This window comes from Ichthyophthirius multifiliis (genome assembly GCF_000220395.1).
Source record: "Ichthyophthirius multifiliis unplaced genomic scaffold scaff_1120509251171, whole genome shotgun sequence".
NCBI classification, from domain to species: Eukaryota; Ciliophora; class Oligohymenophorea; order Hymenostomatida; genus Ichthyophthirius; species Ichthyophthirius multifiliis.
Window position 1 is genome coordinate 117,476 of NW_004086136.1, and position 27,670 is coordinate 145,145.

At 15.9% G+C, this 27,670-nt stretch overlaps 6 protein-coding genes across 6 annotated transcripts, besides 66 other annotated features; 3 read left to right on the forward strand and 3 right to left on the reverse strand. All coding sequences in view use genetic code 6, as the record gives it.

Moving 5' to 3' along the window:
- Nucleotides 1-11: 11 nt before the first annotated feature.
- Nucleotides 12-2,111, reverse strand: IMG5_153400 (tubulin-tyrosine ligase family protein, putative; the record flags this gene model as incomplete). The annotated part of the gene is made up of 3 exons (XM_004030756.1): nt 12-500; nt 847-1,930; nt 1,972-2,111. The coding sequence occupies 3 exons, from the start codon at nt 2,109-2,111 to the stop codon at nt 12-14; spliced, it is 1,713 nt and encodes a 570-aa protein (XP_004030804.1).
- Nucleotides 513-707: a microsatellite.
- Nucleotides 762-830: a microsatellite.
- Nucleotides 789-837: a microsatellite.
- Nucleotides 1,677-1,705: a microsatellite.
- Nucleotides 1,734-1,787: a microsatellite.
- Nucleotides 1,742-1,796: a microsatellite.
- Nucleotides 2,112-2,579: 468 nt separating the features above from the next.
- Nucleotides 2,580-2,633: a microsatellite.
- Nucleotides 2,582-2,645: a microsatellite.
- Nucleotides 2,646-2,876: 231 nt separating this feature from the next.
- Nucleotides 2,877-3,624, forward strand: IMG5_153410 (hypothetical protein; the record flags this gene model as incomplete). The annotated part of the gene is made up of 1 exon (XM_004030757.1): nt 2,877-3,624. A coding segment is annotated over one exon (699 nt), but the record flags the coding sequence as incomplete, so codon positions are not given.
- Nucleotides 3,625-3,647: 23 nt separating this feature from the next.
- Nucleotides 3,648-3,727: a microsatellite.
- A 674-nt stretch (nt 3,728-4,401) lies between these two features.
- Nucleotides 4,402-4,455: a microsatellite.
- Nucleotides 4,403-4,448: a microsatellite.
- A 30-nt stretch (nt 4,456-4,485) lies between the features above and the next one.
- Nucleotides 4,486-4,527: a microsatellite.
- Nucleotides 4,505-4,552: a microsatellite.
- On the reverse strand, nt 4,553-4,975 carry IMG5_153420 (hypothetical protein; the record flags this gene model as incomplete). Its single annotated transcript, XM_004030758.1, has 1 exon — nt 4,553-4,975. One exon carries the CDS (start codon nt 4,973-4,975, stop codon nt 4,553-4,555), a length of 423 nt encoding a protein of 140 aa, XP_004030806.1.
- A 141-nt stretch (nt 4,976-5,116) lies between these two features.
- Nucleotides 5,117-5,170: a microsatellite.
- Nucleotides 5,121-5,171: a microsatellite.
- A 258-nt stretch (nt 5,172-5,429) lies between these two features.
- Nucleotides 5,430-5,482: a microsatellite.
- A 498-nt stretch (nt 5,483-5,980) lies between these two features.
- Nucleotides 5,981-6,055: a microsatellite.
- A 44-nt stretch (nt 6,056-6,099) lies between these two features.
- Nucleotides 6,100-6,160: a microsatellite.
- Nucleotides 6,161-6,323: 163 nt separating this feature from the next.
- Nucleotides 6,324-6,355: a microsatellite.
- Nucleotides 6,325-6,355: a microsatellite.
- Nucleotides 6,356-6,452: 97 nt separating this feature from the next.
- IMG5_153430 (hypothetical protein) lies at nt 6,453-7,827 on the forward strand (the record flags this gene model as incomplete). The annotated part of the gene is made up of 4 exons (XM_004030759.1): nt 6,453-6,944; nt 7,006-7,222; nt 7,289-7,493; nt 7,628-7,827. The coding sequence occupies exons 1-4, from the start codon at nt 6,763-6,765 to the stop codon at nt 7,825-7,827; spliced, it is 804 nt and encodes a 267-aa protein (XP_004030807.1). The 5' UTR covers nt 6,453-6,762.
- Nucleotides 7,497-7,537: a microsatellite.
- Nucleotides 7,497-7,546: a microsatellite.
- Nucleotides 7,503-7,618: a microsatellite.
- Nucleotides 7,509-7,596: a microsatellite.
- Nucleotides 7,540-7,618: a microsatellite.
- Nucleotides 7,828-7,836: 9 nt separating the features above from the next.
- Nucleotides 7,837-7,899: a microsatellite.
- A 679-nt stretch (nt 7,900-8,578) lies between these two features.
- Nucleotides 8,579-8,620: a microsatellite.
- Nucleotides 8,582-8,639: a microsatellite.
- Nucleotides 8,609-8,645: a microsatellite.
- A 115-nt stretch (nt 8,646-8,760) lies between these two features.
- Nucleotides 8,761-8,793: a microsatellite.
- Nucleotides 8,794-10,880: 2,087 nt separating this feature from the next.
- Nucleotides 10,881-10,961: a microsatellite.
- A 221-nt stretch (nt 10,962-11,182) lies between these two features.
- Nucleotides 11,183-11,239: a microsatellite.
- Nucleotides 11,190-11,236: a microsatellite.
- A 286-nt stretch (nt 11,240-11,525) lies between the features above and the next one.
- On the forward strand, nt 11,526-12,161 carry IMG5_153440 (hypothetical protein). The gene is made up of 4 exons (XM_004030760.1): nt 11,526-11,669; nt 11,717-11,772; nt 11,828-11,891; nt 11,943-12,161. Exons 1-4 carry the CDS (start codon nt 11,582-11,584, stop codon nt 12,041-12,043), a joined length of 309 nt encoding a protein of 102 aa, XP_004030808.1. The 5' UTR covers nt 11,526-11,581; the 3' UTR covers nt 12,044-12,161.
- Nucleotides 12,162-12,406: 245 nt separating this feature from the next.
- Nucleotides 12,407-12,484: a microsatellite.
- Nucleotides 12,409-12,513: a microsatellite.
- Nucleotides 12,514-12,832: 319 nt separating this feature from the next.
- Nucleotides 12,833-12,892: a microsatellite.
- Nucleotides 12,893-13,829: 937 nt separating this feature from the next.
- Nucleotides 13,830-13,875: a microsatellite.
- Nucleotides 13,876-14,183: 308 nt separating this feature from the next.
- Nucleotides 14,184-14,208: a microsatellite.
- A 432-nt stretch (nt 14,209-14,640) lies between these two features.
- Nucleotides 14,641-14,709: a microsatellite.
- Nucleotides 14,643-14,703: a microsatellite.
- A 104-nt stretch (nt 14,710-14,813) lies between the features above and the next one.
- Nucleotides 14,814-14,848: a microsatellite.
- A 485-nt stretch (nt 14,849-15,333) lies between these two features.
- Nucleotides 15,334-15,388: a microsatellite.
- Nucleotides 15,335-15,412: a microsatellite.
- Nucleotides 15,341-15,407: a microsatellite.
- Nucleotides 15,360-15,413: a microsatellite.
- Nucleotides 15,414-15,925: 512 nt separating this feature from the next.
- On the reverse strand, nt 15,926-27,626 carry IMG5_153450 (protein kinase domain protein; the record flags this gene model as incomplete). Its single annotated transcript, XM_004030761.1, has 13 exons — nt 15,926-16,159; nt 16,233-16,793; nt 16,890-17,456; nt 17,625-18,164; nt 20,681-20,804; nt 20,846-21,321; nt 21,382-21,615; nt 24,212-24,331; nt 24,877-24,914; nt 25,314-25,655; nt 25,700-26,573; nt 26,630-27,433; nt 27,483-27,626. 12 exons carry the CDS (start codon nt 27,624-27,626, stop codon nt 16,452-16,454), a joined length of 4,605 nt encoding a protein of 1,534 aa, XP_004030809.1. The 3' UTR covers nt 15,926-16,159; nt 16,233-16,451.
- Nucleotides 16,856-16,897: a microsatellite.
- Nucleotides 17,778-17,853: a microsatellite.
- Nucleotides 17,804-17,837: a microsatellite.
- Nucleotides 17,863-17,944: a microsatellite.
- Nucleotides 18,041-18,086: a microsatellite.
- Nucleotides 18,041-18,094: a microsatellite.
- Nucleotides 18,041-18,103: a microsatellite.
- Nucleotides 18,052-18,094: a microsatellite.
- Nucleotides 18,054-18,111: a microsatellite.
- Nucleotides 19,913-19,967: a microsatellite.
- Nucleotides 20,187-20,277: a microsatellite.
- Nucleotides 20,190-20,270: a microsatellite.
- Nucleotides 20,206-20,277: a microsatellite.
- Nucleotides 20,210-20,263: a microsatellite.
- Nucleotides 20,270-20,341: a microsatellite.
- Nucleotides 20,460-20,503: a microsatellite.
- Nucleotides 20,546-20,602: a microsatellite.
- Nucleotides 21,619-21,648: a microsatellite.
- Nucleotides 21,930-22,004: a microsatellite.
- Nucleotides 24,394-24,464: a microsatellite.
- Nucleotides 25,176-25,220: a microsatellite.
- Nucleotides 27,627-27,670: the final 44 nt, after the last annotated feature.

Here is a 27,670-nt window from a genome sequence, read left to right on the forward strand (position 1 = left end):
GATTTATAGCATCATAATAAAAAAAATATTTTATTAAAAAAATTATTAAAGATAAGAAATTAAGAAATTTATTATAACAAAATATAATATATATTTTCATATTATTTAATTAGTATAAAAATCTATTTTTATTTTCTTGTTAATTATTTGATTACTAAAAATCTAAAAATTATAATATAAAATATAGATTTTTTTATTTTAAATAAAATACCCTAAGAATATTTCTAAATTAATAATTCACCATAAGTATTTTAATCAAATACAATTTCAAATTTATTAAATTCATATAAACTAACTATGATATTCTCCTTCTTCATAAAACTGTTAATATCACCAGGTGGTGGAAACAGAGGATCAATTGCAATCTAAAAAACATTTTCAATCAAAAGAGGTATTAATTTAGATTACAAGTGGCAACATATACTAAGACTAGGATTAGAATTTATTTCTAAAAGCCAAGGTTTATATTAACTGTCAATAATAAAATCTAAACCGAAAAGCTTAAATTACAAAAATATAAAAATATAATATAAATATATAAAACTTAAAATATATTTATATTTATATAATATAAAAGATAAAAAAAGATATATAAATATTTATACAAATAAATATATATATAGATATTATTAATTAATATATATATATATATAAAAATTTAAATATATTTTTAGTAAAATATAAATATTAATATATATATATAAATAATTTTATTTATAAATATTCAAAAGTATTTATATATATTAATATCTAATTATTATATTAAAATATTTATATATCTTAATAAAAAAATATATATATATAAATTATAAAATTAAAATATATTTATATAAAATACTTCAAAACAATAACTTTTTTATTTTTTGAATTTAAAGTATAATTTTCTATAAATAAAGCCTCTATACAATCTTTTGCTATTTTTTTTAAATTAGGATATATATTTTCATAAAAAACATCTTATTTTTTATAATGTTTTTTTAATATAATCGTCTAAATCATCAAATGAAATTTTGTTTCCATTTTCAAATTTCCCAAAGCTTTCAGAATTTTTTTAAACCGCTTCATTCGTTAAATGAATTAATTTATTTTCAATATTTTCAAGATTGAATTCTTCAACAGAAGTCCTTATATATCCTTCTTAAAACCAATAACCCTTCCATACATTATTAATATAAGTTATTAATATATAACATCTTATATCAAACTTTCTTTTTCATATAAAAGTGGTTTTTCTATATATTTTTAAATTATTAAGCTTCCCTTATATTCATTTTTTCCTATAATTTTTTCTATTTCTTCTAACTTTTGACTAATTTTAATTCCATTTCCTTTATTTGAACTTTCTCCTGGCTTAACTATCCATATATTTTTTCCTTTTTATGTATTAAAATATTTTTAAAAAGACTAAAATTCATTTTTTTTCTGTCCATTTTTTATACAAAAGCTTAAAGGAATAAAATCAAAAGGATTTTCTTATTTCAAACTATAAAATTTTTTTAAAGTTTTTAAAAGATTTTTTTTATTTGCTAATAAAAAATTATTCTCCAAATGATTATGTAAATTAATTTTTTAAGCTTTTTTTTGATTAATTTTTATATTTTTTTCCATAAAAAAATCTTCATTTGGAATTTAATAATATTTATAAAAAACAGGAAATTTTAAATTTATATTTCCTGTTAAATTTTTTATTTAAATTTTTATATTTTCTTAATTTTCTTTTTTTATTTTAAAAGTTTCTTCTTTTTTTATATTTTTTTCATATATTTTTTAACTTTTTTCATCTTTTTATTTAACTTCTTCTTCTTCTTCATTTATTTCGAGCTTTTTTTCACTTTTTTTATCTTTTTATTTATAAAAATTTCTTTGTTTTATTTCTGTCCATATAAGATTTGTTTTTTTATTATTCTTTTCTATTAAAGACCACCAAAATCTATATTTTTTATTATTATTTTAGAATTTATTAATATTTACCTTTTTTTTAAGCAAGTTCTAATCAATACATCATTATTTCCTTTAGGAATATATGCTTTGTAAATTTAAAAAGAATCCATTTATTATTAAATATATATATTATTTTATATATTAAGCATTCTATGAGGATCTATATACATTATTAATTTATAATAAAATTCATTTTTTTTATTATTTTCTTCATTATTATTATCTGAATAAACCTTTTTTTAAAACATTTTGATAGTTTTAATTTAAGTTAAATCTGTAGTTTGAAATTTTTAAAAAATTTTTAATCTTGGAAGACTATAATTTTAGTTTTAAATTGATTTTTTTTTTAATTATTATTCTAAATTTTAGAGTTTTTCATTGTTTTAGAAAGGTTTAGTATATTTAATTTAACTTTTTTATTTTATTTATATTTTTTGGTTTATAAATTATATATCACCTTCTTAAAATTTATTTAATTTTAACATATTTAATATTTTTACTTTTTAAATTTTTTATTAGATTGAAATAAATATTTGATAATTTAATTAATTAACTTAAATAGATTACATAGATAAATAAAATTAAACAAAATATAATAACATTATAATTATAAATTTATATTTTAAAACTAATAAAAAATATATATATAATTATATATAAATATATATAAATATATATATATATTTATATATTTATTTAAATATTAATATTAATTTTTTATATATTGTTATATCAAAAAAATTATTTTTAAAAAAACACAAGATATATTATACTTATTTTTTAAAACATAATATTAAACAAAAAAATGTAAAATATTCATTTAAGTAAAATAAAAATACAGTTTAATATAATAATATTTTTTTTTAAAAAATATTTAATTTTAAAAGCTAAATTATCTGAATTAAATTATAACGGCAAATATCAAAAAAACATTTCTTTGATTGTAAAAGTGATTAAAATATAAAAACTTTAATTTAAAAAATAATATATATTTTAAAGATAATAACAGTTCAAATATTACCCAGATAAAATGATTTTTTAAACATAAAGGGATAATTAGCTGACTAAACAGGTTATTTGAACTATATATTATACTAATAGAAAAATGAAAGGAACCAGGAATATCTTTAAACGATTGAATCAGGAAGAATTTTTAAATTAATAAATGTAAGTTTAGAAAACTATGTAGATAGTCATAGGATATTTATAGAAAAAGACTCTTAAATCATTTTATAAGAAGTACACTATAAATTCAAAAAATTAAAATTTAAAATAAATTAAAAAAGGGATTAATAATAAATATAAGAAATAACAAACTAAGATTTTTCTTAAATAAAAATTGATTATATGACCTAAAAACCTTTTTTTAATATTTCCTAAATGAAACTTTAAACATAAAACCGATATACTTTTTATGGAAAAGTAACTGATTTTGGGGAATAAGATAATTATTTTATTGGAAATGTGACTGATCCTACAGGAAATATTCGATTTGAAGTTCTCAAAATGATTATTCTTCCATAATTACAAATGATGAGATTATTATATTCAGAAATATTCAAGTAAAATTAAATTAAAAAGGTTAAAAGCAAGTAATTTTGGATAATAATAGCAAATATGCAATTATTGATATGACAAAAGAGGAAAATAAATAAAAATATTAACTTTAAAAATACAAGAAAATAGCAATTATGAATAAAGACAAAGAAAACTATTAAAAAAATAGTGAAAAACCTCAAAAAAATACTGAAAAAATTAAAAAGAATACTCAAAAAACTTAAAAAAAGAAAATTCAGAGAAATCTTAAATAATCCAAAATTAATAAAAAACTCATAGAAAAGAAAATTCTGAAAAAAATTAATAAAAAATAAAATAAGCTTCTTTAAATAAAATTGAAGATTTAAAACCAGGTTAAAACGGATCTAATTTTTATGGAAAAGTTAATATTTTTTTAAAAAAATATATGTTTTTATATATTTTTTTTGTTTAATAAAAAAATAAAAAATAGATTCTTGAAATAAATGAATATTATGTATAGGTTAAACCTTAATTATATTTAAAATTTTATAAAGGAATAATTGGGGACAATACTGCTATGATAAATTTTGATTTCTAAGAAAAAAATTAGATTATTAAAATTGGAGATATTATTTAATTTAGTAATGCTATGAATAAAGTTGATAAGACAGGCTTTCATTTCATTAGTGTGGGTGTTTATGGAAATTATTAAATTATTTAAAAGGAAGATTATGAAGATTTGGATGTATAATTATTTTCATATATTTATATATAAATGTATTTTTTTTTAAGATTTTAAATAAGTTTCAAGTTTAAGAAAATCAAAAAGTAAAAGAGTTATCAAAAATTTAATATAAGAAATAATTATATGAGGAGAAATAAAATTGAAAAATAAAAATATTTAATTAAAAATACATTATTATAAAGTTTTTTTTTTTTATTAAAAAAAAAAAAAAAAAAGAAAAGAAAAAAAAGAAAAGAAAAGAAAAATAAAAATTAATGTTTTATTAATATTTTTATTCCACTAATATATAAAAAAATAAATAAAAAATAACATAATAAAATAAAATATATATATATAAAAAAAATATACTCATTTTCTTAAATTTTCTCCAACTCCATTTTCCATATCGAAAATTCTATTATCTAATCCATTTAAAGTTTAAGATAAAGCCGCTTTTTCTGCTTTTAAATTATTAATTTGATTTTATATTCTACCAGATTCAGCTTTTTAATGGATAAAATGTCTCTTCATTTCATCTTCTAATCTTTTTAATTCATTACTTAAAGTATTCTTAATATCACTATTTTTCACTTTCAATACTTATTCCAGAGTATTTTTTTCGGTTTTTAACATTTTGAAGTCTATTTTATGTTTAGACAATTAATCTGATATTAATTTTGCAGTTTCCTCTATGTTTTTTATTTTTCCCTTCAAACATGCAGGATTTTATGTTTATACTGGATATCCGTTTGCTACTGATAAAGAACCGGTTGTAAAAGCCATTTTATCCATTTGTTTGTAAAATGTATTTTAAGTTGGTGATTTTTAATTAAACCCATTACTATTTTGTAAATGGGCATCTTTTTATCTTTGTAAAAATGTTGTACTATTTGATTGTATTTACATGATTTGCTTTATTAAATTTACAAATTGAATTTTTTTATGTTTTAATTTTAATGTTTTTTTTTTATTTAATTTTTATTTTTTAAAATTTTTTTTTTTTTTATTAAATATTAATCAAATGCTTAATTGTTACATTTTTTAAGAAATAATTTTTTTTTATAAAATGTGTGTTTTTTTTTTTATATATGAATAAATACACAAAAAAAAAAATATGTTTAAATTTATTATAGTTATCAATTAATTAATAACTGAATAGATTTAACATTTAATCATTAACAAAATATCAAAAAAAAAAAATTCCCTATATATAATTCTACAAATTAACCCCCCCCCCCCCCCCCTCTATAAAATTTAATTTTATAAAAAAATATTTTTATAAACATTTATTATTATAAATTAATTTAAATACCTAAAAACCAATGAAATGTGGTTAAGTTATATCTAAAAAGCTAAATGATAAAATTAATATATATATAAAGTTCCTATAAAAAATAAATTCTGGTAGATTTACTTATAATATATTTTCTTGCTTTTTAACTAAACTATAATAGAATGGTAATTTATATATTGTTAGTACTATTAACATTACTTATTTTTTTTTTGTATTTTTTAATATTCTAATTATTTTTAGTTAAATTTACTAATCGATATTATAGTTATTGTTAGTTTTTAAATTAAATTTCAAGCTTTTTATATTATTATATTTCATATTTGACTAAATAGAACCATTAAAAATAATATAAGAAATATAAAATCTTTTAATTAATATATTTTTTATCAAAATTAATTTTATATTTTTATTTATAATATATAATATATATTAAAAAACTAAAATTAAAAAAAAAAATTTCCTTTAATAAAAAAAATTAAGTATTTTTTAAACATTAAAACTACTAAAAAAAAAAAAAAATTTAAATTAATAAAAATTACAAAAAAAAAAAATATTTTTATTTAAAAATAAAAAAAAAATACAACCATCAAAAAAAAAAAAAAAAAGAGAAATAAATGAGTGTAATATAAAAAAATAATATATTTAAATATAAAAAAAATAATATATTTAAATATATAAAAAAAAAAAGTCATAATAAATCTCAAACAACACTGATAAAGAGCTCGTAAAAAATACCAAAAACAATAAGCATTAAAAAATAAAAAAAAATTAAAAATAAAACATAGGAAAAGCGATTGTCATAATAAAAGTTATTACAAAATTAAATAAACAAGTAATAAAAAACTGAAAAAAAAAATATAAAAAAAAATATATAAAAAGCTATGATAAAGAAAATGATTTAGATAGTGAAGAATACAATTTAGAAGAATCTAAATAAGAAAAACAGGAAAATATATAAGCCTTAAATTAACCTATATATAAATACTTTTAAAAAGAAAACTAACAATAAAGCCTTAATTAAATTGCAGAATAAGATAATAAAAATTCATTAAATAAATTTTAAAACTTTATTGAATAACATTAAATATCATTAGAGTTTTTCTGGGATTCATACCAAAGTCATATCAGTTAAGAATAATTTTGGCATTTTTGTGCATAAAAAGGTTTAAATTTTACACAAAATGAAAAACAAACTCTCTTATTATAATTATTAAATTCCCAAAATCAAATCACAATATCATAATTGTGTGCTAATGTTCCATATTGGAAAGAAAATGAAAGCGCAATGATGGAATATATAAAATAAAAATCATTATAAGTAGCAAACTAATCATAAAACAAAGTAAAAAATAACTTTAAAATTCAAAAAATGAATTAAAGACCAGTTAGTAGTCTAACTTAAATAAATAAACGAACAATATATTAATCTTAAAAATAATTTAAAATAAGTGAATAATTATTAAATATGTAAAAATAAATAATATATAATTTAAATTTTTTAAAAAAAAAAAATAATATAAAAATTAAGGGATATTTAGCATGAAAAACCACCAGCACCTAATAAATCGAAATATTATCTTTTAAAATAAAAAGAAAGAGAAAAAGAAATAGATCGTCTTTTAAAACTTACTATAAGTAAAGGCAGAAATGAATTTGAATATGAAATGCTAATTAAAATGGGAGAAGCAAATGAACTTTCTTAATAATTAAATAGTAAAATAACATATAGAGCATATAGAAGTGCTGTAAATTAAACAAAAATATATATATATATAATTTTACATTATTAAAAATGCAAATATTAAATTAAGTAAGGAAATTTAAAAGTTCATATATATGAATTAGATAAATATTAAAAAGATATGACTTTGGAAGATTTTTAAAGAGAATTTAATACATTGAAAAATAAATACAATGAAACAAAAAATCTTAGAATATGGGAAGTACTTAGTTAAAATAAAAAGTCAAAATAAAAAGATTTTACAAAATAAACTAAAGATGAAGAAAAAGAAACAGGTTAAATTAATAAATAAAAAATATAAAAAAATTATAAATAAAAAAGATAAAAATATAAAAATATATAAATATATAAATATATAAAAATATATAAATATATAAATATATAAATATATAAATATATATTTAAAAAGATAAAAGACATTTGGGTAAAATAAATATAAATGCTAGGCATGAAGAATTAAAAGGTGTTTTATTGAAAACTATGGAATTGACAGTAATATTAAAAGAATAATTAGCAGTTTTAAATAAATAAAAAATTAATGTATGCTAACAAGGAAATAATGCAAATAAAATTTTTATAAACACAGTTAATCATTCATATTAAAATTGAAAAAAACAAATATATATATTTATATATATATATATATATATATATATATTATATATATACATATTATATATAACTAAATTTAAATCATATTTTTTATAAATATTAATATTTTTTTATTTTATTCTTTCAAATATAATTTTATTATAAAATACTAATTCTTCCAAACAAATAAGAATTCGGAATAGTATTAAACTAAATATCCATTAATGGAATTAGTCTAAACCCTTATCTAATACAATTAAAAGGAATAATATATTATGCAAACTTACTCTAATTTTCAGAATTTACCAAATAAACTTACAAAATGCAAACTCAGGATTGCAAATTTAAAAATGAGCTTTAAAAGGGTAAATTTATGGATTAAAATTATTATCATTGATCACCTAAGATACAAAAATATTCGGATTTGCCTTTTAATCTATTTTGTTTCCTATTAAATTGACATAAATTTAAAAAGGGAATATTTTTTCTTCATCACCTGGTATTCTAATACTTTAAGCACTAATAATTTCAATCTAAATTTTAAGCATAATCATTTCAAATAAGATATTTTTTGATAAACATTAACTTTATAACATATTAGGTTTAAGTACATAACCTGATAAGTTATTTTATTTGAAAAATTATTAATAACAAATAAAAGAAATTTGTGCGTTATTAAAAAAATCAAAAGGAACAATTTGATAGCCTAACATTAAATTTTAAAGGAAAATTTCATGTTTAAAATTATGAATTTTATTCTATTGAGAAATTTTTAATTATTATAAATAATTTAATTTTATTAATTTTTTAAAAAATCTTAATTTTTTTAAGAAAATAAATTCCATATAAAAAAATTCTAATATTTATCATTATATTTATTGTTTTCAATATTAATTTAATCATTATTTTTTTGAATAAATAAAGAAATACATTTTTCTAATTAATTAGATATTATTTTTTTTGTTTTATTTTATTTTTTTTATTAGTTAGTTTCTTATAAACTACCTTTTATTAAAAAATTCTCTTTATTATTATCTATAACTTAATTATTATTAAATAATACATTCGAACTCTTACTTTCTCTATTTACATTTATTAATATTTAATTAAATCCCTAGACATGATTAATCCCATTATTTTCGTCATTTAAAAAACCCTTATCTAAAAGTAATCCGAGGTCAATAATTTAATCTATTTCTGAAGATATTTATTTTTATTTTATTTATTAAATTATTTTCCTTTTACTTCCTTTATTAATATTTTCTTCTTCTTCTATTCTTTTAAGTTATTCTTTTTCTTCAATTTCCTACAGTTTTATTTTTTTAGCTATTTTTTTTTCATATTAATAAATAATATTCGCAAATCTCCCTTCGCAACATAAAACCACTTTTCTCTTAAGTTAATTAGGGGAAGGTAATAGTTTCCATTAAAGAAAATCCTCAGGAATATAATATAAATTATCGACTAAAATACTTATTAATATTTCCGCGATTTTATTCTATTATTCAATATTATAGCATCTATTCTTCAAATATAATAATACAGGAAATTAACTTTTCTCAAATCCATATTGTTTTATAGCTTTTAGACATTCACTCAATAAAATAAACTCTTTTCTTTATACTCCTTAATATATAATAGGTTCATTATTTGGACCTTCCTCTGTTATTATTTCTATATATTTGCAACCTTTTTAAAACGCATATATATATGCTCTTGTATTTTCTTTTATATTAGAGTTTATATCATATAATAAATGTGTATTTTAAGAACTATATATATAATAATTTGATAAAGGTTAATCCATATTCTAATTTTTTTATATATATTTATATATTATGTATGAATATATATTTTTACATCATTAAGTTATTATTTATTTGGATTAAAAATAAGATTATCATGAGAAAATATTAACTATGAAAAAGTTTAAAAATTAATAGATTTTTTTTCTTTTCCTTTATTAAACTTATTAAATTTTTAAATAATTTATTTTTCATTTAAATCTTCTCCTTATTCTTTTTCATAAAAAATGCTAATTTCTTTTGTAGTAATTAAACTTTTTAACATTGAATATTTCTCATAGAGATTTTTAAGTTCTTATTTTTCTAATAAAGCCTTACAAAGTTCAATAAATTACTTAAAACTTAATAAATTTTCAACACTAAATTTAATAAAAAATTTATCCAAATTCTCATTCTATATCTATATTTACAATCTCCTTAAAAGTTTCTTAGTTTCTTTTTAATTTAATTTCTTATTTTTATCTATATCTAATGTTAAAATAGCTTCCTTTATCCATTAATCATTTGAATTACTTTTTTTTTTTTTTTTTAACATGTATTTATTTATAACAACAACAAAATAAAATTAATACTTCTCTATATCTAATTCTGAACCAAATTCTTTCAAAAAGCATAATCCTTTCCAAAATTCCATTTTTTGATTTCTCTCATCAAATTCTAATACAAATTCTCTTTAATTATCTAAAACTAAACATAATAATCTGTCATAATTAAATTCATTCTGTGCACATATGTCTTCATTTAATGGTCTTTCATAAATATTTTTTATTTAATTTAAGTATATTCGAGAATCTTCATATTTTTTAGATTTAGAAAGCCATTATAAAATCTAATAATTATCTTCTAAAAGATAAAAAAGGCAATAATGTTTATTTTTTCCGTTTTAAGTATATTTTTATATCTCTTGTCCATATATTAATGTATTTATTGATTTATTTGTATCTATGCTATAAAACATTTACTAGTATTTATCCTAAAATAATTTTTTAGAACTTTTAATTAATGAGTTTAGTTGTTAATTATTCATGTTTTTTTTTTTGGAAATAAAAATATTGCTAAATATTTATTTTTTTTATTGTTAAAATTAAATTATAATTTAATAAAAATATTTCACTTTTATTTAAAATACATATATTTTTTAACTAATTAAATTAATAGTTTTTAAAAGTCGATATATTTATAGAGATTTTACTAATTTCTATATTTAAAACAAAAAATTAGATTATTTGATTCTCTATTTTAGTTTATACTATTTTAAAATAGTTTTATATATATATATATATATATATATATATATATATATATATATATATATATATATATATATATATATATATATATATATATTCATATTCTATATTAATGATTGTTAATTATATTACAATTTAATATTTATAGAATATTTTATTGTTATAATATTATTTATAAAAAAAAAAATTATATTGAATTATAGTTTGTATTTCATTAATTAATAAAATTTTTTGAAATTTATTATATTATTTTTATAATATACATATTTTTAATTATTTCTTTTATTTAAAAGAGAGTTTATTAAATAATAACAAAAAAATATATTTATAAAAGTTATAAATAATATTATTATCAAAGTATATCAATAATATATTTTAACTTACAATTACTTAAATTAAATAAAATATTTAATATAAATACACTTTATTTATATTATTTAAAAAGGTTTCAGAATTTAATTATTTTAATTAATAAAAAAAAATCGGTAAAAATTATTTTATAAAAAAATACTAAAAAATAATTAAATATTTCTAATTAATTTTTTATATAAATAAATTAGAGATAAATAAATAATGTTAATTAAAAACATAGTATATATTATATTTATATTAAAAGAAAAAATATATATATATTATTATTATTATCACTATATATAATCTTATATAAGTATTTTTTATTAAATAAATAAATAATAATAAACAAAAAATTCAAAAATAATGAGTTCAACTTTTATATGGGGTATGTGTGCCGGATTTATTGTAAAAACAGTTTCAAATAAAGTAGCATACGTTATGTTTTGTTCACGTATAAAAAATAAATGAGATATAAAATATAATACAAAAATAAAAAAGGTCCATGGGAATACCCAAAAATGATGTTATATGGAGGTATATTAGCATCATGTTTTGTAAATAAATTAAAAAAAAAAAAATATTTAAAATAAATCGTAAAAATAAAAAAAGGATTATGGTAGAAGATGGGGTTTAGAATAAATTTGTATTAATGAAGAAAAATTAGAATAAATTTGTATAAATTAAAATAACAAAAATTAGTATATATTATTAATTATTTTTAAAGGCAAAAGATAAGAACTTTAAGCATTAAAAGTTGGAGAAGAATTGAAAGAATCATAAAGAGAAATGTTTATGGAATATACAGTTAAAATGAATAATATTTGAAATAAAAAATAAAAAAAAATATATATATTAGGATATAATATATATTTTTTCTTTATAATCATTATTATAATTTTTAAAAAAAGTATTAAATTTATAAAATAAATACATTTATTTAATTATATATATTTAATTTTAATATATAATAAGAAATATTATTTTATCTTTTATTGATTTTTTATGTAATTTTTTTTATTTTTAAATATTTTCTAAAAAAAAAATTATCTTATTAGATTTATTTTGATTTTAAAGCGAATTTTATAATTTAGAATAAAATTATAAATGATTATATTTATATAAAATAAGATTATTTTAAAATATAATAAAAAAATATTTTAAATAGTATTATATTATTATTATATCACAATATTAATTATATTCATAAATATATTATATAATTATTTATTTAAAATATATAATAATGATATTAATTTATTAAAATATTATTTACATTAATATATTTTTAATATATAAAAATAGTAGAAATATTAATAAATGAAATAAAAACATAATTAAAAATAAATAATTTGAAAATAGAATAATAATATAATAAATAATTATATATATGTAAAAATAATCTTTATATTATAATAAAATTATTAGAGTTTATTAATAATTTAATATAATTATAAAATAAAAAATATATAAAAAATATTTTTAAAAAATTATAAATATTAAACTTTTAATATAATTTTAAATAATAAAAAAAAATTTAAATGTTTAAAAAAATATATATACATTCATAATAAAAAATAAATAAAATATATAAAAAAAAATATATTTTTTTTTTTAAATATATAATAAAAATAAATAATAATAATAATAATAATAATAATAATAATAATAATAATATTAAATTAAAATAAATGAATAAATTATAGTTTCATTATTAATCTATATAATAAAATCAAATATAAATAAACAAACCTGAAACCTTAATAACATTATAAAATTTCAAATTCAATCCTTAAATTTTATATATTCATGAAAATTCAAAAATAAGGATACATATAAAAGATAATAATACAGAATACAAGAGTTTATACGAAAAATCAGGGCCTCGTTTTTTCATAATATCGATTCCTGAATTAGGTTATGAAAGCATTCCTCTATATGAAAACGATTTTGATGAAATAGAAATTAATAAAGGATGTGAAATGGATATTTTATGTTTAAATTATATGAGTATAAAGGGTAAAATTATTATAATGTAGAAAATATAACTCAAGAAAACATAATGAAATAAGTGGAATAATAAGATGTAAATTAAAAACAAGAATAAAAAATTACACTAATAGAAAAAAACAATTTCTTTAAAAAAATTGATTAATTTAAATATTTTTAGAAACAAAGAAAATACTCAGAAGACGTAAATTAAATAAAGTTCGCAAAAATTTTAAATTTTTTAGTAAAGAGAAATAATAATAAATCTTTTGAAGAAAAATATGACTGCAATTAAATAATTTCAGAAGAGGACATAAACTAAACAAAAGATTAATCTTTTTTTTCGTAAAAAAGAAATAATAGTTATGCTAATCTTACTTAAAAATAAATAATTCCTAAGAAAAAAAAAAAATTACCCCTTCCCAAAATAAAACCTTCTCCTGCAAAAACAATTTATACAACAGCCGAAAGTACTAAATATTCAGACAATACCAAATAGTATTCATAAAAGGGAGATTTCGATTAAGAACACTATAATATCGAAAAATTTTTGCTTTTTTAAGGACTCAAAAGAAGAGCTTCGACAGATTAAACAGTTTAGGAAATTAAATAAAGTAGTAAAGATAATTTTAATAAAGGAATAAAAAATTTTAAAAAATAATATAAAAATTCAAATATTAATTTATTTAATAAAAATAATACTAAAATCAATATTTTTTAATTTGTTAAAAAATAAAGCAATGTTTCCGTTTAGTGTTGGGTTGAATAATTATAAAAAATTGAGTCTGTTTAAAAAATTTAAGTTGAATAAATTAAAAACGATGTGTTTTTTATTAATAATATTTTAAATTAAAGTAATTTTATTTTAAAATCTTTTTTTTATTTTTTTTATATTTTTAAGGATATTAAATCGAGTAGTTTATAGGAATTTCTAATTGATAATTTTTTATATTTTTTATTTTAAAATTATTTTGAGTTGTTTTTTTTTTTTTTTTTTTTTTTTTGTTTAAATAAAAAATTGTGTTTTAAAAAATTTTAGTATTATTTTTTAGAAATATTTATTTACTTATATTTCTTATTAAATATAAATAAGTTATAAGATTATAATAAATATTAAAATTTTATTAATAATATAAATAGTTTTTATAGAAAGCAAATCAAATATTTAATTATTTTAAAATTTGTTTACTTGTAATTTACATAATTTTAATTTTAGAATAAAATTTTAAATAATTTTTTGGAATAAATATTTAATTTATATATATAAATAATTTATAAAAAAAAAGATAGTAAAATAATAAAGATATTGATAGAATAATCTTAAATATTATATTATTAATGTTTAAGATAATTTTAAATTGTAAATAAAAAAACATATAATATAAAATATAATTTGTAAATACATATAAATAGTTAATTATCAGATATAAAATTTGTAATAATAAAATTATTATAAATATAAATATTAAATAAAATAATATTAATAATAAAATATAATATATATATTCAAATTAAAATTATATTATATTTTTTAAAAAAAAAAATTATATATATAAATAATTTAGTATTTTTATTATTTAATAAATAAGAAAAAAATAAAAAAAGAATAAATTATATTTTATATAATAATTATTTTTTTTATAAATAAAAAGAAAAAAATAATTAAAAATATTCAAAAAAAAAAAAAAAAGAAAAGATGTTTAGCAATTTATAAAAAAAATTTCAAAAATTAGCACTTTAATAATCTTAATTCAATTTAATTCCAAAAAAATATTATATTTTCCCCGAAAGTTCTTTTGGTGGAGTTTAAGCAAATGTAATAAAATATTTATTAAAATAATTTAAAAAAACAAATAATTAAAATTAAAGCCTGGGATAACAGCAAAAAGAATTATTAAATGTATTGGAGAAAGATTAAGAAAATATGATCCAGCAAGATGGGAACCAGTACCAATCACTTTTAAAACACATTTTAGAGATGAAAATGGTTTTTCAGATGTTGGTACAGCAGTTTAAATTCATGAAGCATTAGAAAAAGAATTTGGAATTGAAGTTAAAGATAGAAATGTATTAATTACTGACATAGAAACTGCATTTTATATTGTTATGAGTCACCATGATCCTCTTTGATTTTTTTTTTTTTATATATATATTTTTTTTTTTAGTAATTTTTTTATTTTTAGTTTTTTATAATTATTTTTTTTTTTTAATAAAAAAAAAAAAAATCATTAAATTTTTTTTTTGTAATCTCTTTTTTTGTATGAGTAAAATAGTATATTTAAAGAAAAAAAATATATTTTAAATAATAATTAATGCTCGGAGCTTTTTTATATTATAAAAATAAAGTTTTTAATAAAAAAATAGCGAATATTTCATATATAATTTGATAATAATATGGCTTAAATATTCATCAAAAAAAATTCTTTAAATTTATGCTAAAGTATAAATTATCTTTGGAAAAAATAAATATTTTTTGTTTGTTTTATTTTATTTTAGAAAGTTAAATAATTTTATATCAAACAATAACAAAAAAATGTTTATTTTTAATACGAAATAAATGAATAAAATAATTATTATATAATATTATATAAATAAAATAAAAAAATATCATAAAAATATTATTTAATAGAAAGAAAAAAAATACACTAATAATCATTTTTTTTTTAATATTTACCAAAACTCATCAAACGTAATAGAATTATCATTATTTTTATCAAATTTTGTAAAAATAGATTAAACCTCATCTTATTAAATATCTTATTAAACTTTTCTTAAAAGAGTTCCTAATTCATCGACACTTAATTCTTTATTTTTTCCTTATCATACCTAGCAAACAATAATTTTAAGTCCACATTTTATTTTTCGATTGCATATTATAGTTTTTATATAACTTTCAAAGCTTTTTGCTCATTTTCATAATTATTTTAGGAAATACAAGTATTAGAAGCATTAAAACTATAAATATACGTATATATTATAAATCAAATATTATTTATATGAATAAAAATTAATTATAAAAATAATATACTTTTTTTATACATTATTATCATTATTATCAATTTAAAGATAAGAATTAAATTCTCTAAAAGTAATAGTATTACTTTTATCAACATCAAATTTATTAAAAATAAATTCGATTTCAGCCCTTTCTAAATTAGGGTCAATGCTTTTCATTAATTCTGAAAATTCTTTAATTTCTACATTTTTATCTTTAGAAATATCCAACTATTAAAATATTTCTTAAATATCAAATTTATTCTTATATATAAATTGTCTTTAAATTATTTATAACTTGCATTGCCTTATCTTCCATCTTTTCATCTTATATATTGAATTTTTAAAAATAACCTTACAATAAAGGATGCTTATAGACTTCAGCCCATTCTAATCTTTACGATTCTTCCACTCTCAGGCATCTTCGAATAAAATCTTATGAATTTTCAGAAACATTAAATTTATTAGGAAAGTCAATATTTTATTTCAAAATACTCTATACAAGAGCATATTCAGAATTTCCAATAAAAGGAGGTTTTCCATAAAGCATTTCATAATATATAAATCCTAAAGAATATAAATCACTTTTAGATGTCTATTTTTTTATTTTTTTTAAAAAAAAATAATAATAATATATATATATATGTATTATATGTATATATAAAATAATATATTTTTTATATAATATTACATATTTTTCTCTTCTTAAAATTTAAGGAGACATATATAATGGAGTTCCCACAACAGATGTTAATTGCTGTCTTTGGAAATTATCAACAGTCCTTGAAAGTCCGAAATCAGCCAATTTGTATATTCCATCTTTTATTAGAAGGTTCTCAGGTTTTAAATCTCTATGAATAATTCCATTTTTTAACAAATCTAAAAATCCACATAAAAGATTCTTTAGGATCTCCAAAGCTTCATCTTCATAAAAATAGCCTCTAAGCTTTAAAATTTTTCTCATATCTCCACCATCGCAACATTCTTATACTAAATAATAATTATTAGCAGTTTCTAAAACGTCTAATAATTCAACTACGTACGGGCTTTTTAACTTTTTTAGAATTTATATTTCATAAATTAGTCCTTTTACTAAATATTCATCAGATTAAATAGATTTCTTGTCTAATTATTTTATTGCTACTTTTTATCCATTTTCAATACATCGACCTTTGTATACTTTACCAAAAGCTCCTTAACCAATTAAATTAGATACCTCAATAGAGTATTTACCAACATGTTTTTCTTATATTTGTTACTATATATTTTAAACATTATTAAATTTAATATTTCATAAATAATTTACCATTTTTATTTTCTATTATTAGTAATTAAAATAATATTATATTTATATAATTTTATATATTTTATAATTAAATTTAATAATAAATTGCCTATTTAATTAAATGTTAAATATATATAATACAGTTAAATTAATAAATAAGATAATAAATAAAAATGCAGTATAAATATAGTAAAATAATATAAGAATACTAAAATTTAAATAAAAAATTATATATAAAAAAGTCACAAATATAATGAATAATAAATTGTAAATATTAATTTAAAAAAATAGAAGAATAAAAATAAAAAAAAAATTATTATAAATATATTAAAAAAAAAAATAATTAAAAAAAAATTAAAATTAAAATAATAGATAAAAAATTTATATTTATATTTATATTTATATTTATATTTATATTTATATTTATATATATATATATATTATTTTATATATATTTATATAAATTACATGATTATTTTATATTTATATTTTTTATTTTATAATAATTAAAAAATTATCTATATTATATTAGTTTTTTTTTCTTTTTATAATAGATATTTTTTTTAAATTTTTTTTTTTTTTTTAATTTTTTTTTTATTTTTTTTTATTTTATATTTTTTAATCATTTAATCTAATATTAAATATTTTTTTATTTTTAGCATTTATTATATATTTCTATTTCTATTAATTTTAATTTTTTTAATAAATTTATTTATTATCAATTTTCATTTTTTATTTAAATTTCATAATATTTTTAATCAAAAATACTTAAAATTGTAATATTTCACACAATTAATTTAATAAAGGCTAACCTTTATGCTTAAAATCTTATATAATAAAAAATTATTAATTATTCATTCTATCTATTTGAAAATATGATTTTCTTTATCATTTTACTATATTATTTTAAAATTTTATTATTTTTTTTTTTTTTTATCTTTGAAATTCTTTAAATAATCTATAAAATATTTTATTTTATAATTTTTAAACATTTTTATAATGATAATTATTTTATTATATTTTGTTAATAATATATTATTTACTATTTAAAATTTACTAACCATTAAAAATTTCTAAATATCTTAATTTTTATAGATTTTTGCGAAAAGAAGATTTTAGCATTCATCTAATAATTATTAAGCTGTCAAATATTATTTTAATTATATTTTATATAAGGCTATTTTATTTATTAATATTATAATAAATTATAAATCACATTCATTTAATATTTTTTATAAAAATTAAAACATTTTTTTAAAATTTTATGATTTACTAAAATTATTTATTTTGATCTTTAAATATTGAACAAATATGAATTAAATAATATTTATATTATTATTTCAATTTAAAATAAACTTAAAATAGAAAAATAAAAGTAATATGTGTTATATATTTAAAAATATAATTATTGTAACCTGTTAAGTTTGTAGCATTTTCTGTTTAAGAATCATACAAAAATTATAATTTTTTATTTTTTTTAATATTGTTTACATTTAATTTTAATTATTGAAATTTTCATTTTCCTTTTTTTTAAATTTTCAAAGTAAGTTTTTAAGTTTTCAAGTATTATATCTTATCAAATTAAAACATTAGACTATTTTAAAAATAATAATAAATATTTATTATATTTATTTTTTATATATGAATATAAAGAAAAATTTTTGGCTTAAAATTATAAATATAACTTTTTACAAATAAAAATAAGTAACTAATAACATTTTATTTAAAAACAATGAATCTAATATACATATAATTATATATAACTATCTTATTTTTATAGTTAGTTTACTATTATAAATTTTAATATTATTTATTTGAATTTAAAATGATAAAAATAACATTACATAATAAATAATTGATTTAATATCAAATGGAAAAGTATAAATTAAAAAATGAAATATTCTTTAGTATTTTAGAAAAAAATTTATTTTTTTTTAAATTTAATTTATTAGGTTATATTGTTTTAAATATTTTTTAATAGTATGAATAAATTATTTATTTGTAAATTATATATTTTTATCTATAATTTTTTTGTTATTTAATCGTTAAAATATAATAAAATAATAAAATAATTAAAAATTTAATTATTAATTGTAATCTTGTAATAATTATTATGTATTAAATAAATATTAAAAATAATATTAAAATTGATGAAATAAAATTTTTATAAATTTTTCATTTTTTTTTTTATAAAAGTTTAATTAAAGGCATAATAATCCAAATTTTCCAATCTTTACTTTAATTTCTATATCTTGGTTATAATTTTTTTTTTAAAATAAAAATATATATAAAAAAAAATTGTAAAAATAATACTTTAAAATAAGCAAAAAATATATAAATGCAAATAATAAAACTAATTTTTTTTTAAATTAATTATTAGTTTTATTATTATTTAATCCACATTAAATTTTAGGAAGAATTCCTATCCAATAATAATAAAATATATATAGATATAAATTATATAAAATAAAATTTTTAATAATATTATTTTTTATTATTTCTGACATTTTATAAAAAATAACTATCACTAAAAAAAATATATATGTGATGTAGAGATTTTTATATAAAGTATTTTTAGAATATACCATAATAAAAAATAAATAATATTAATATTATTTTATTAATAAATATAAAAAAAGAAAGATTATATAAAATTTATAAATTTAAATTAATAATAAATTATAAATAAAAACAATAGCAATTTAAAAAAAATTAATATAATAAATAAAATAAAAAATAAAATAAAAGATAAAATAAAAAAATGGAAAAATAAAAAATAATAATAAATATAATATACATATTTATATATATATATATATATATATTTAAAAATATATAAACTTATACATATATATATACCAAAAGGTTTAGCTTATTAATATCTTTATAAAATCCATTATGTAACAGTAAATACTAATTAATTACATTCTTCATCATGTTATAATTCATGATATCCATTTTCAAATAATTTTAAAGTTTTATCTTAACTATAAAAATTTTTATATTTAATATAATAATTTAAAATATTATATTAATTTGAATAAAAGATAATAATTTTTTTAAATAATAATAATAATAATAATAATAATAATAATAATAATAATAATAATAATAATAATTATTTAATATTTATAATTACATTATTTTATATAAATTAAATATTTTATATACCTTGAACATTAATTATAAAAAATTACAGAATCATGATAATTTGTTACCATATCTTTTTCTCCGTGTATAATTAGACATGGAAATGTAAATTTTTTAGCATTAGGAAGTACAAATTATGTACCTTCAAGTATATTTTTAGCCATATTAAACCTAAATTTTTATATTTTTTTGTTTTTTTTTATAATAATAACCCTAAAAATGGTATCATTAATCTATCTCCGAAACAATTTTTTATATAATTATCATTTTTTGTTAATGCAGTGTGATTAATCATTGAATTAATAACAATATCTTCTAGCTTTTTACCCAATGCTTTTACTATAAATATCTTTAAAAAGTTCATCTATCTATCTTTTGGAAACCCAAATAAAGCGCTAGTTATAATAACACCTCCAATATTAAGTAAAGGATTTTATATTGCAAATGTTGTCACTAATTATCCGCCTAAAGAATGTCCATAAAGGAATAAAGGTAAGTCTTTATTTGCTTATTTTATTAACATATGTATATCTTAGTGTAGTTCTTCTATTGTTGAAGCTCCTCTTGGTCCTCCTGAATACCTTTTTTAATATTATTGTAAATAATTATATATCCCATATATTTACCCGAATCCTCTTAGATCTATAAGCTATACTACAAAACCTTCTTTTGCTAATTAATCTGCTATCTTTTTTTTTTTTTTTTCAAATTAAAAAATATCTAAATAATTATTTAATTTTTTTTTTACATGTAAAAAACGGCCTGAATGTTCACCAAAACCATGTACTATACATACTGTGGCTTTTTTTAAACCATTAGGCTCTAATTTAGTATAATATAAACGTAATTAACGTCCTTAACCGTTTATATATCCTCTCATTATAGTATAATATTAACATGTAAATTCACCAATAAATTTATCTTTATCTTCATCGAAAAGAGTATTTATCTTGTCGTGTGTCTCTACTTTTTCTACAAGACTCTTTTTTATAAAAATTTATTTTATATAAAATTTCTTATTTTTTGTTAGATATTAAAATAAATGATTTTTGTATAAATTATGATAATACTTAAGGTATTTCTTTTGTTTCTTCTTAATTCATTTATTTTAGATTTATATTGTATTTATTTTTTCTTCTTTTTTTATTAAAATCTATTCTATATTATTCAATTAATAATGTAAATATAAATATAACAATTATTAATATAAATTATATACATAGATAAATATATATTTTTATTTTTTATTATTAATTAAATATTAAGAATTTTGTTATTATATAAAATAATAAAACATATATTTTCAAATTTTAATATCTTTATATTATTTATAAATTATATTTTAATTTCAATATTTTATATTTTAATAAAAAATATAAATTTATAAAGAAGATTTATAAATAAATATATAATATTTTATATAATGCATTTATAATTGATTAATTTTTTTTTTTTTAATGATTAAAAACATTTTTTCTTTATTTTTTGATGTTATACATTAATTTTTTTTTAAAAAAAAATACAAGATTTTAATTTATTTATAAATAAATAACCAATTAAATAAAAATAATGATATTTTCTAAATTTTTAAGATCAAATTAAAATTTTTATAATAATATATTCTCTTATAGATATATTAATTAATTCTCTACATTAAAAAATCAACAAAAAGATTATCAAAAACAATCTAAAATCAATCAAGATTTTGAAATATTTGTTTTTGATGAAGAAAATAAATCATTAATATTCTAACATACAAATGGAGAAGTAAAAAAATAAAAACTATTATAAGATAAAAAAGAATTTATATAAAAGAGAGATTTAAAATACGGAGTAAGAATAGGAACTTTATTTACAATTTTAAATACTTTTTTAGCCGTTGGAGAATTTTCATATCCAAGTAAAAAAAATTCTTTTTAAATGCTTAAATATTATGTATAATTAAAGTATTTGGGGGATGGAATAGTTTATAATTTTCATTATGTTCATTATGTGGTATAGGAATTTTAGTTTTTTTAAATGTAATATCAAAAAGGACTATTCATAAATTAAAAATTTTCAGAAAAGGAGATTATGTTGAGGCTGAATTTTTTAATGCATTTTGGGTTTTTTGTTTTTTTTTTTTTGATAAAAATATATATATATTTTTATCAAAAAAAATAAATAAAAGATTCCTTCCAAAAAATATTTCCATATAAGTGAATTTGCTAATTTAGAACCAACATTTGGTGGATATTCTAGATCCGAGTTAACTTCGTTTGGTAAAATATGGATAAATTTTGAAAAAAATCAATTTTAAGGACGAAAGATATACGAGGATATATTATTCGATATATTAAACGGAAAATAAATAAAAAAATTTGATTTATCATTATAATAAAAAGCTGAATTATATAAAAAAAGAAAATGAAAAAAAAAAAAAAAACTCAATAAAAATATTTATATAAATTTTCATATATAGTTTCTTTTATTAAAGTCAATATTTTTTCTAATTCTTAAGAAATTAACTTATTTTTACATTTTATCATTTAGAAAAAACCCTTATTAGATTCTTAATATAAATATTTTTCATTATTATATCTAATAGGCATTGAATTTTTAAATGTAGTGAATTATATTAATTAATGTTTTTTTTTTTTTTTGGGTGGTGTTTGTATAATGATTAAATGCCTAATTTTCAAATTTTATATTTTTATTTATTCATTAAATGTCCTATTATTATTTAAGTAATATATATTCTTCTGTTTCTTTATTAAAAGAGTTTAGATCATTTAATAAATACTAAATTATATTTTTTTAATGTTTAGAATCTTCTTTAAGTTAATTCTAGTAAAATATTTTAAGTAAGGATGTTTCTGTTTCTGTTTAATATATAACTTCGTTTATTATTTCTATTAAAAACATGTTTTCGAGTGTGGGTTTAGTTTATGAGAGTATTTATAAGTTATGTAAAAATTAAATCTACTATTTATTTTTCTTTTATGATTTGGATATTAAAATATATGTTTAATATTACTTGGGAGAATGGGGAATATTTACTTTATATAATTAGAGTTCATTTTAAAGCATTAATGTATTTTTGATTTCTGGGCTTTATTCATTTTTGCTTAAATATAAACTAATTTAATACATATTTTATAAAATATAAATATAAATAAATAAATATATAGTTTTATATTTATTTTTAACAAAAAATAATAAATGTTTAAAATTTTAATATTATTATAATATTTATTAATTATTTTTAATTCAACAACAACTATAATATTCATTTTCACATATATTAAAATTTTTTTAGTTATTTATTTAGCTTCAAAAATAGAGGCGACTTTCCAGTTTTATATATTGTTTTTATGGAAAAAAATTACCTTTATATTTTATAAAAAACCCTTATTAAATGGATAATATCCACTAGGATATCCTTTTAAATAAGAAATCGAATATCTTCTATTATGCTCCCAAGTACTTTAATTTGTAGAAATCAAAAAAGTATGATAAATACATAATCCACCCTTAAATTATATAATTGATTAGAATAATAATATATAAAAAAATAATTAAAAAATATATATAAATACAGTAAATATCATAAAAAAGAATAATAAAATATTAAAAACAACATAAGCACCATATTCTTATGTATATTAAGTTTAACCGTATTCATCTGAAAATTAATATAAATCAAGTGCATCAAAAAACTTTATTTTTTATATAATTAAGTATAAAAAATTTAAAATTAAAAGAAAAAAAAAAATTAATATATATATATATATATATATAAATATATATTTATATTTATATTTATATTTATATTTATATTTATATTTATATAATAATAATTCTATCTACATTTATGAATGTTAATAAAATCACTATTGTTTATATAAATAAAAACAACCAAAAAGTCCTATGATTTAATTCTCCAACACAGCCACCAATCCAAAAGCTTTTAAAATTTCTTATATATTTAATAATTAAAATACCAATGATGATCATATTTATGAATACATATTTCACATAAATCACAATGTCTCGATCTATAAGGACAATATTAATTACATTTTGTACAAAAATAAAGATCAGGAGCTTTATATTCATTTATATTATCTTTCTATTATTACAATTATTATTCTATTTTTATATAATCTCCTTATTATTCTTTATCATCAATAGTAATTTCATTTGGATTTTATATTTATAATTTTTAAATTGATATATCGTTTTCTTATTTACTAATTTTTACAAATCCTGGATTTTAACCACAAGTCCAAAACATGTAACCTGAAATAAATATAAGTGTAAAATAAAAAATTGGATAGACTAAATTTAATTAAAGAATGTCTTATCTTATTGAATTATTATATAAAAATATCAAAAAAATTCCAAAACCATTAAATGAAACATAAAATAATCTTGCTCCAAAAACTGCATCTAGAACAATTTATTTCATTAAATAAAATAATTAATTATTTAAAATTAATGTATATATGTATTAGAAAATAAATAAATATATATTTTTTTACAATAATGTTTTTTTTTTTGAAAATATAAAATATAATATATAAAATAATAATATAAAAATAAAATTATTTTTGAATAACTAAATATTTATTTATATAATATATAATTTCATATCTATTTTTTATTTTTTTCATCTTTATTTTATCATTTAATTTTCACTTCCTTATAAATCTTAATTAACAGATTAAACATGTAAATCTCCAATTGATGGCCTACTAGGTCTTCCATTAAGTTATTAATATTATGGATCACTAGTAACAGGATCTAGTAAATTTTTAACTTTAGCATTTTCCTTTTGATTGGGAATATTATTTTAACTATCAGGAAGAATTTAAGCATTTGTAGAAGGTAGATCATGTTTTTAATTTTTCTAAAAGTTTTTGGCAGCTTTATAAAGTAATAAAGTAAAAAAGAAATTTGAGAAAACTAAAACTATTGTAATTTTGAAAGTTCTATATATACTTACATTTAGTACAACACATAATTAATCATAAACATCATCTTTTAAAAAAGATAAAAAAATATATATATAATTTATATGTTACCTAATTTATCACCAAAAAAAAGACAATTAACATTATTTGAGAGATATTAAATTTAATTAAATATAGGTTATACAGAAACTAAAAGATTTTTAAATTTAGTTTTATAATTTTCTAATCCAAAAACAAAAGCATCAATCTAAGGAATTAATTCTTGAGTTTGAACAATTCTATTTTTAATATTTCCATTATCTCCAGCCTTTTCAGCCATTTATTTAACTTCTTCTAAATAAAGGAATAATTTCTTAAATTTTTTCCCAATATTAGTTGAATTACATTCTGTATACCTTGAATTATAATTCAATGCGTTTTAATCTTTTTTCAAAGCTGGAAACACTATACATACTTTCCCCCTGATTTTAATATTGAAATTTACAGCCGAGGTAATAACAATTTCATTCTCCTAATCACACTATAAAATATCGAATACAATTTTCTCATAAAAACCATTTTGAGGATTAAAACAGTCCATATAATCTGCATTATTAGGTGGTTCTAACTTCCCTTACATTCCAAGTTAAAACTCATCTAAAAAAGCTTAAGCTTCAATTTAGTCGGCTAAGAAAATATCACCAGAAGAAACTTAATTATCCATATCATTATCAATCCAAAAATATCCTTTATCTCTTAAATATTAATGTTGTAGGCTTATTTATCTGTAATATCCTTATAAATTGGTCAATGCGTCTTAATTTAGACTACTGGATTAATCTATGAGATTTATTTAATTTTATACATCTTACAATTCTTATAATGTTTTATCTAAACCAAAATTTTTTAAAATATTTCCCTTTCCTCCTAATTCCTTTTTGCATTCCTTTATAGAATCTTTTATTTCTCCTTGAAATAATTTAAAATTATTAAGCTCTTTAGGATTCTTTTTTTTTTATTTTTAATAAAAAAATAAATATAGCTTTGTATATTTATTTTTACAGTTAAAACATCTCCAGCTACAGTGCAAAATTCCATAATTGCAATAGACATTAAACCAAAAATAACACAAAATACGATAGTAATAAGTGTACAAACCCCAAGTAAAATCCACGAAAAATGAACTAAATTTTTAAAATTAAACTTAACCTTGAAATGATTAAAAGCCAAAAACACTAGAGTAGACGTTGAAACTAGCACAAATAAAGAATACAAAGCAATTTGAAATCCACTAGTAATTGAAAATGCCTAATCTAATCCAGATGTCATTTTGACAACATTTTAAACCAAATTATTAATCTCAAATTAAGTATTTGAAATCATAGTCTACCCATTTACCAAAAAGACTTTCAAATTAGTATTTCCAATAATAGAGCTTGCCATCTAATTAGCATTAGTCAATTAAGAAATCATAGTATCAGAAGATTACTACATTACATAAACCATATTATTTAATAACGTCCCAGCCTAAGAAGCAGGTCCGTATACACCATCTTTGAAATACTAAGAGTCTGTATTTCCTTAAGCTATCACTTATTACGTATAAGTATACCAGCCGAAAGCTTATCCTTCTAACTAATACACACCGTTAACTATTGTCTATTAGGCAGATTATATATATGAAATATCACTTGCGTTTCCTACTTTAGAAAGCTCGGAAAGAAAACCTTCAATTTATTAATATATTAATTTTAATGTTTCCTATATCAAAACTAATCCTAAAAAATTAGCAGTTTAGCCTTAAAATGTTGACACTTATTTACTATTTAAATCATCTAAAGCAGATACTACGGAGCATTTCAACCCCTTTTTTTATATGTACATATATATATGATTATTATTTTTAAATAAATACTAAATATTCAGTATTAATAGATCCTGTATGTATAAATCCTGCTATTGATGTGCTAAAAGTAACTAAACTTACGAATATTAAAGAAATATAAAGTATTATTAAGATAGTTCTATTTGATTATTTAGGGGTTAGATTTCCAGACATTTTTTTTTTTTTTAATTTATTATTTAAAATTGTACCTGCATCTT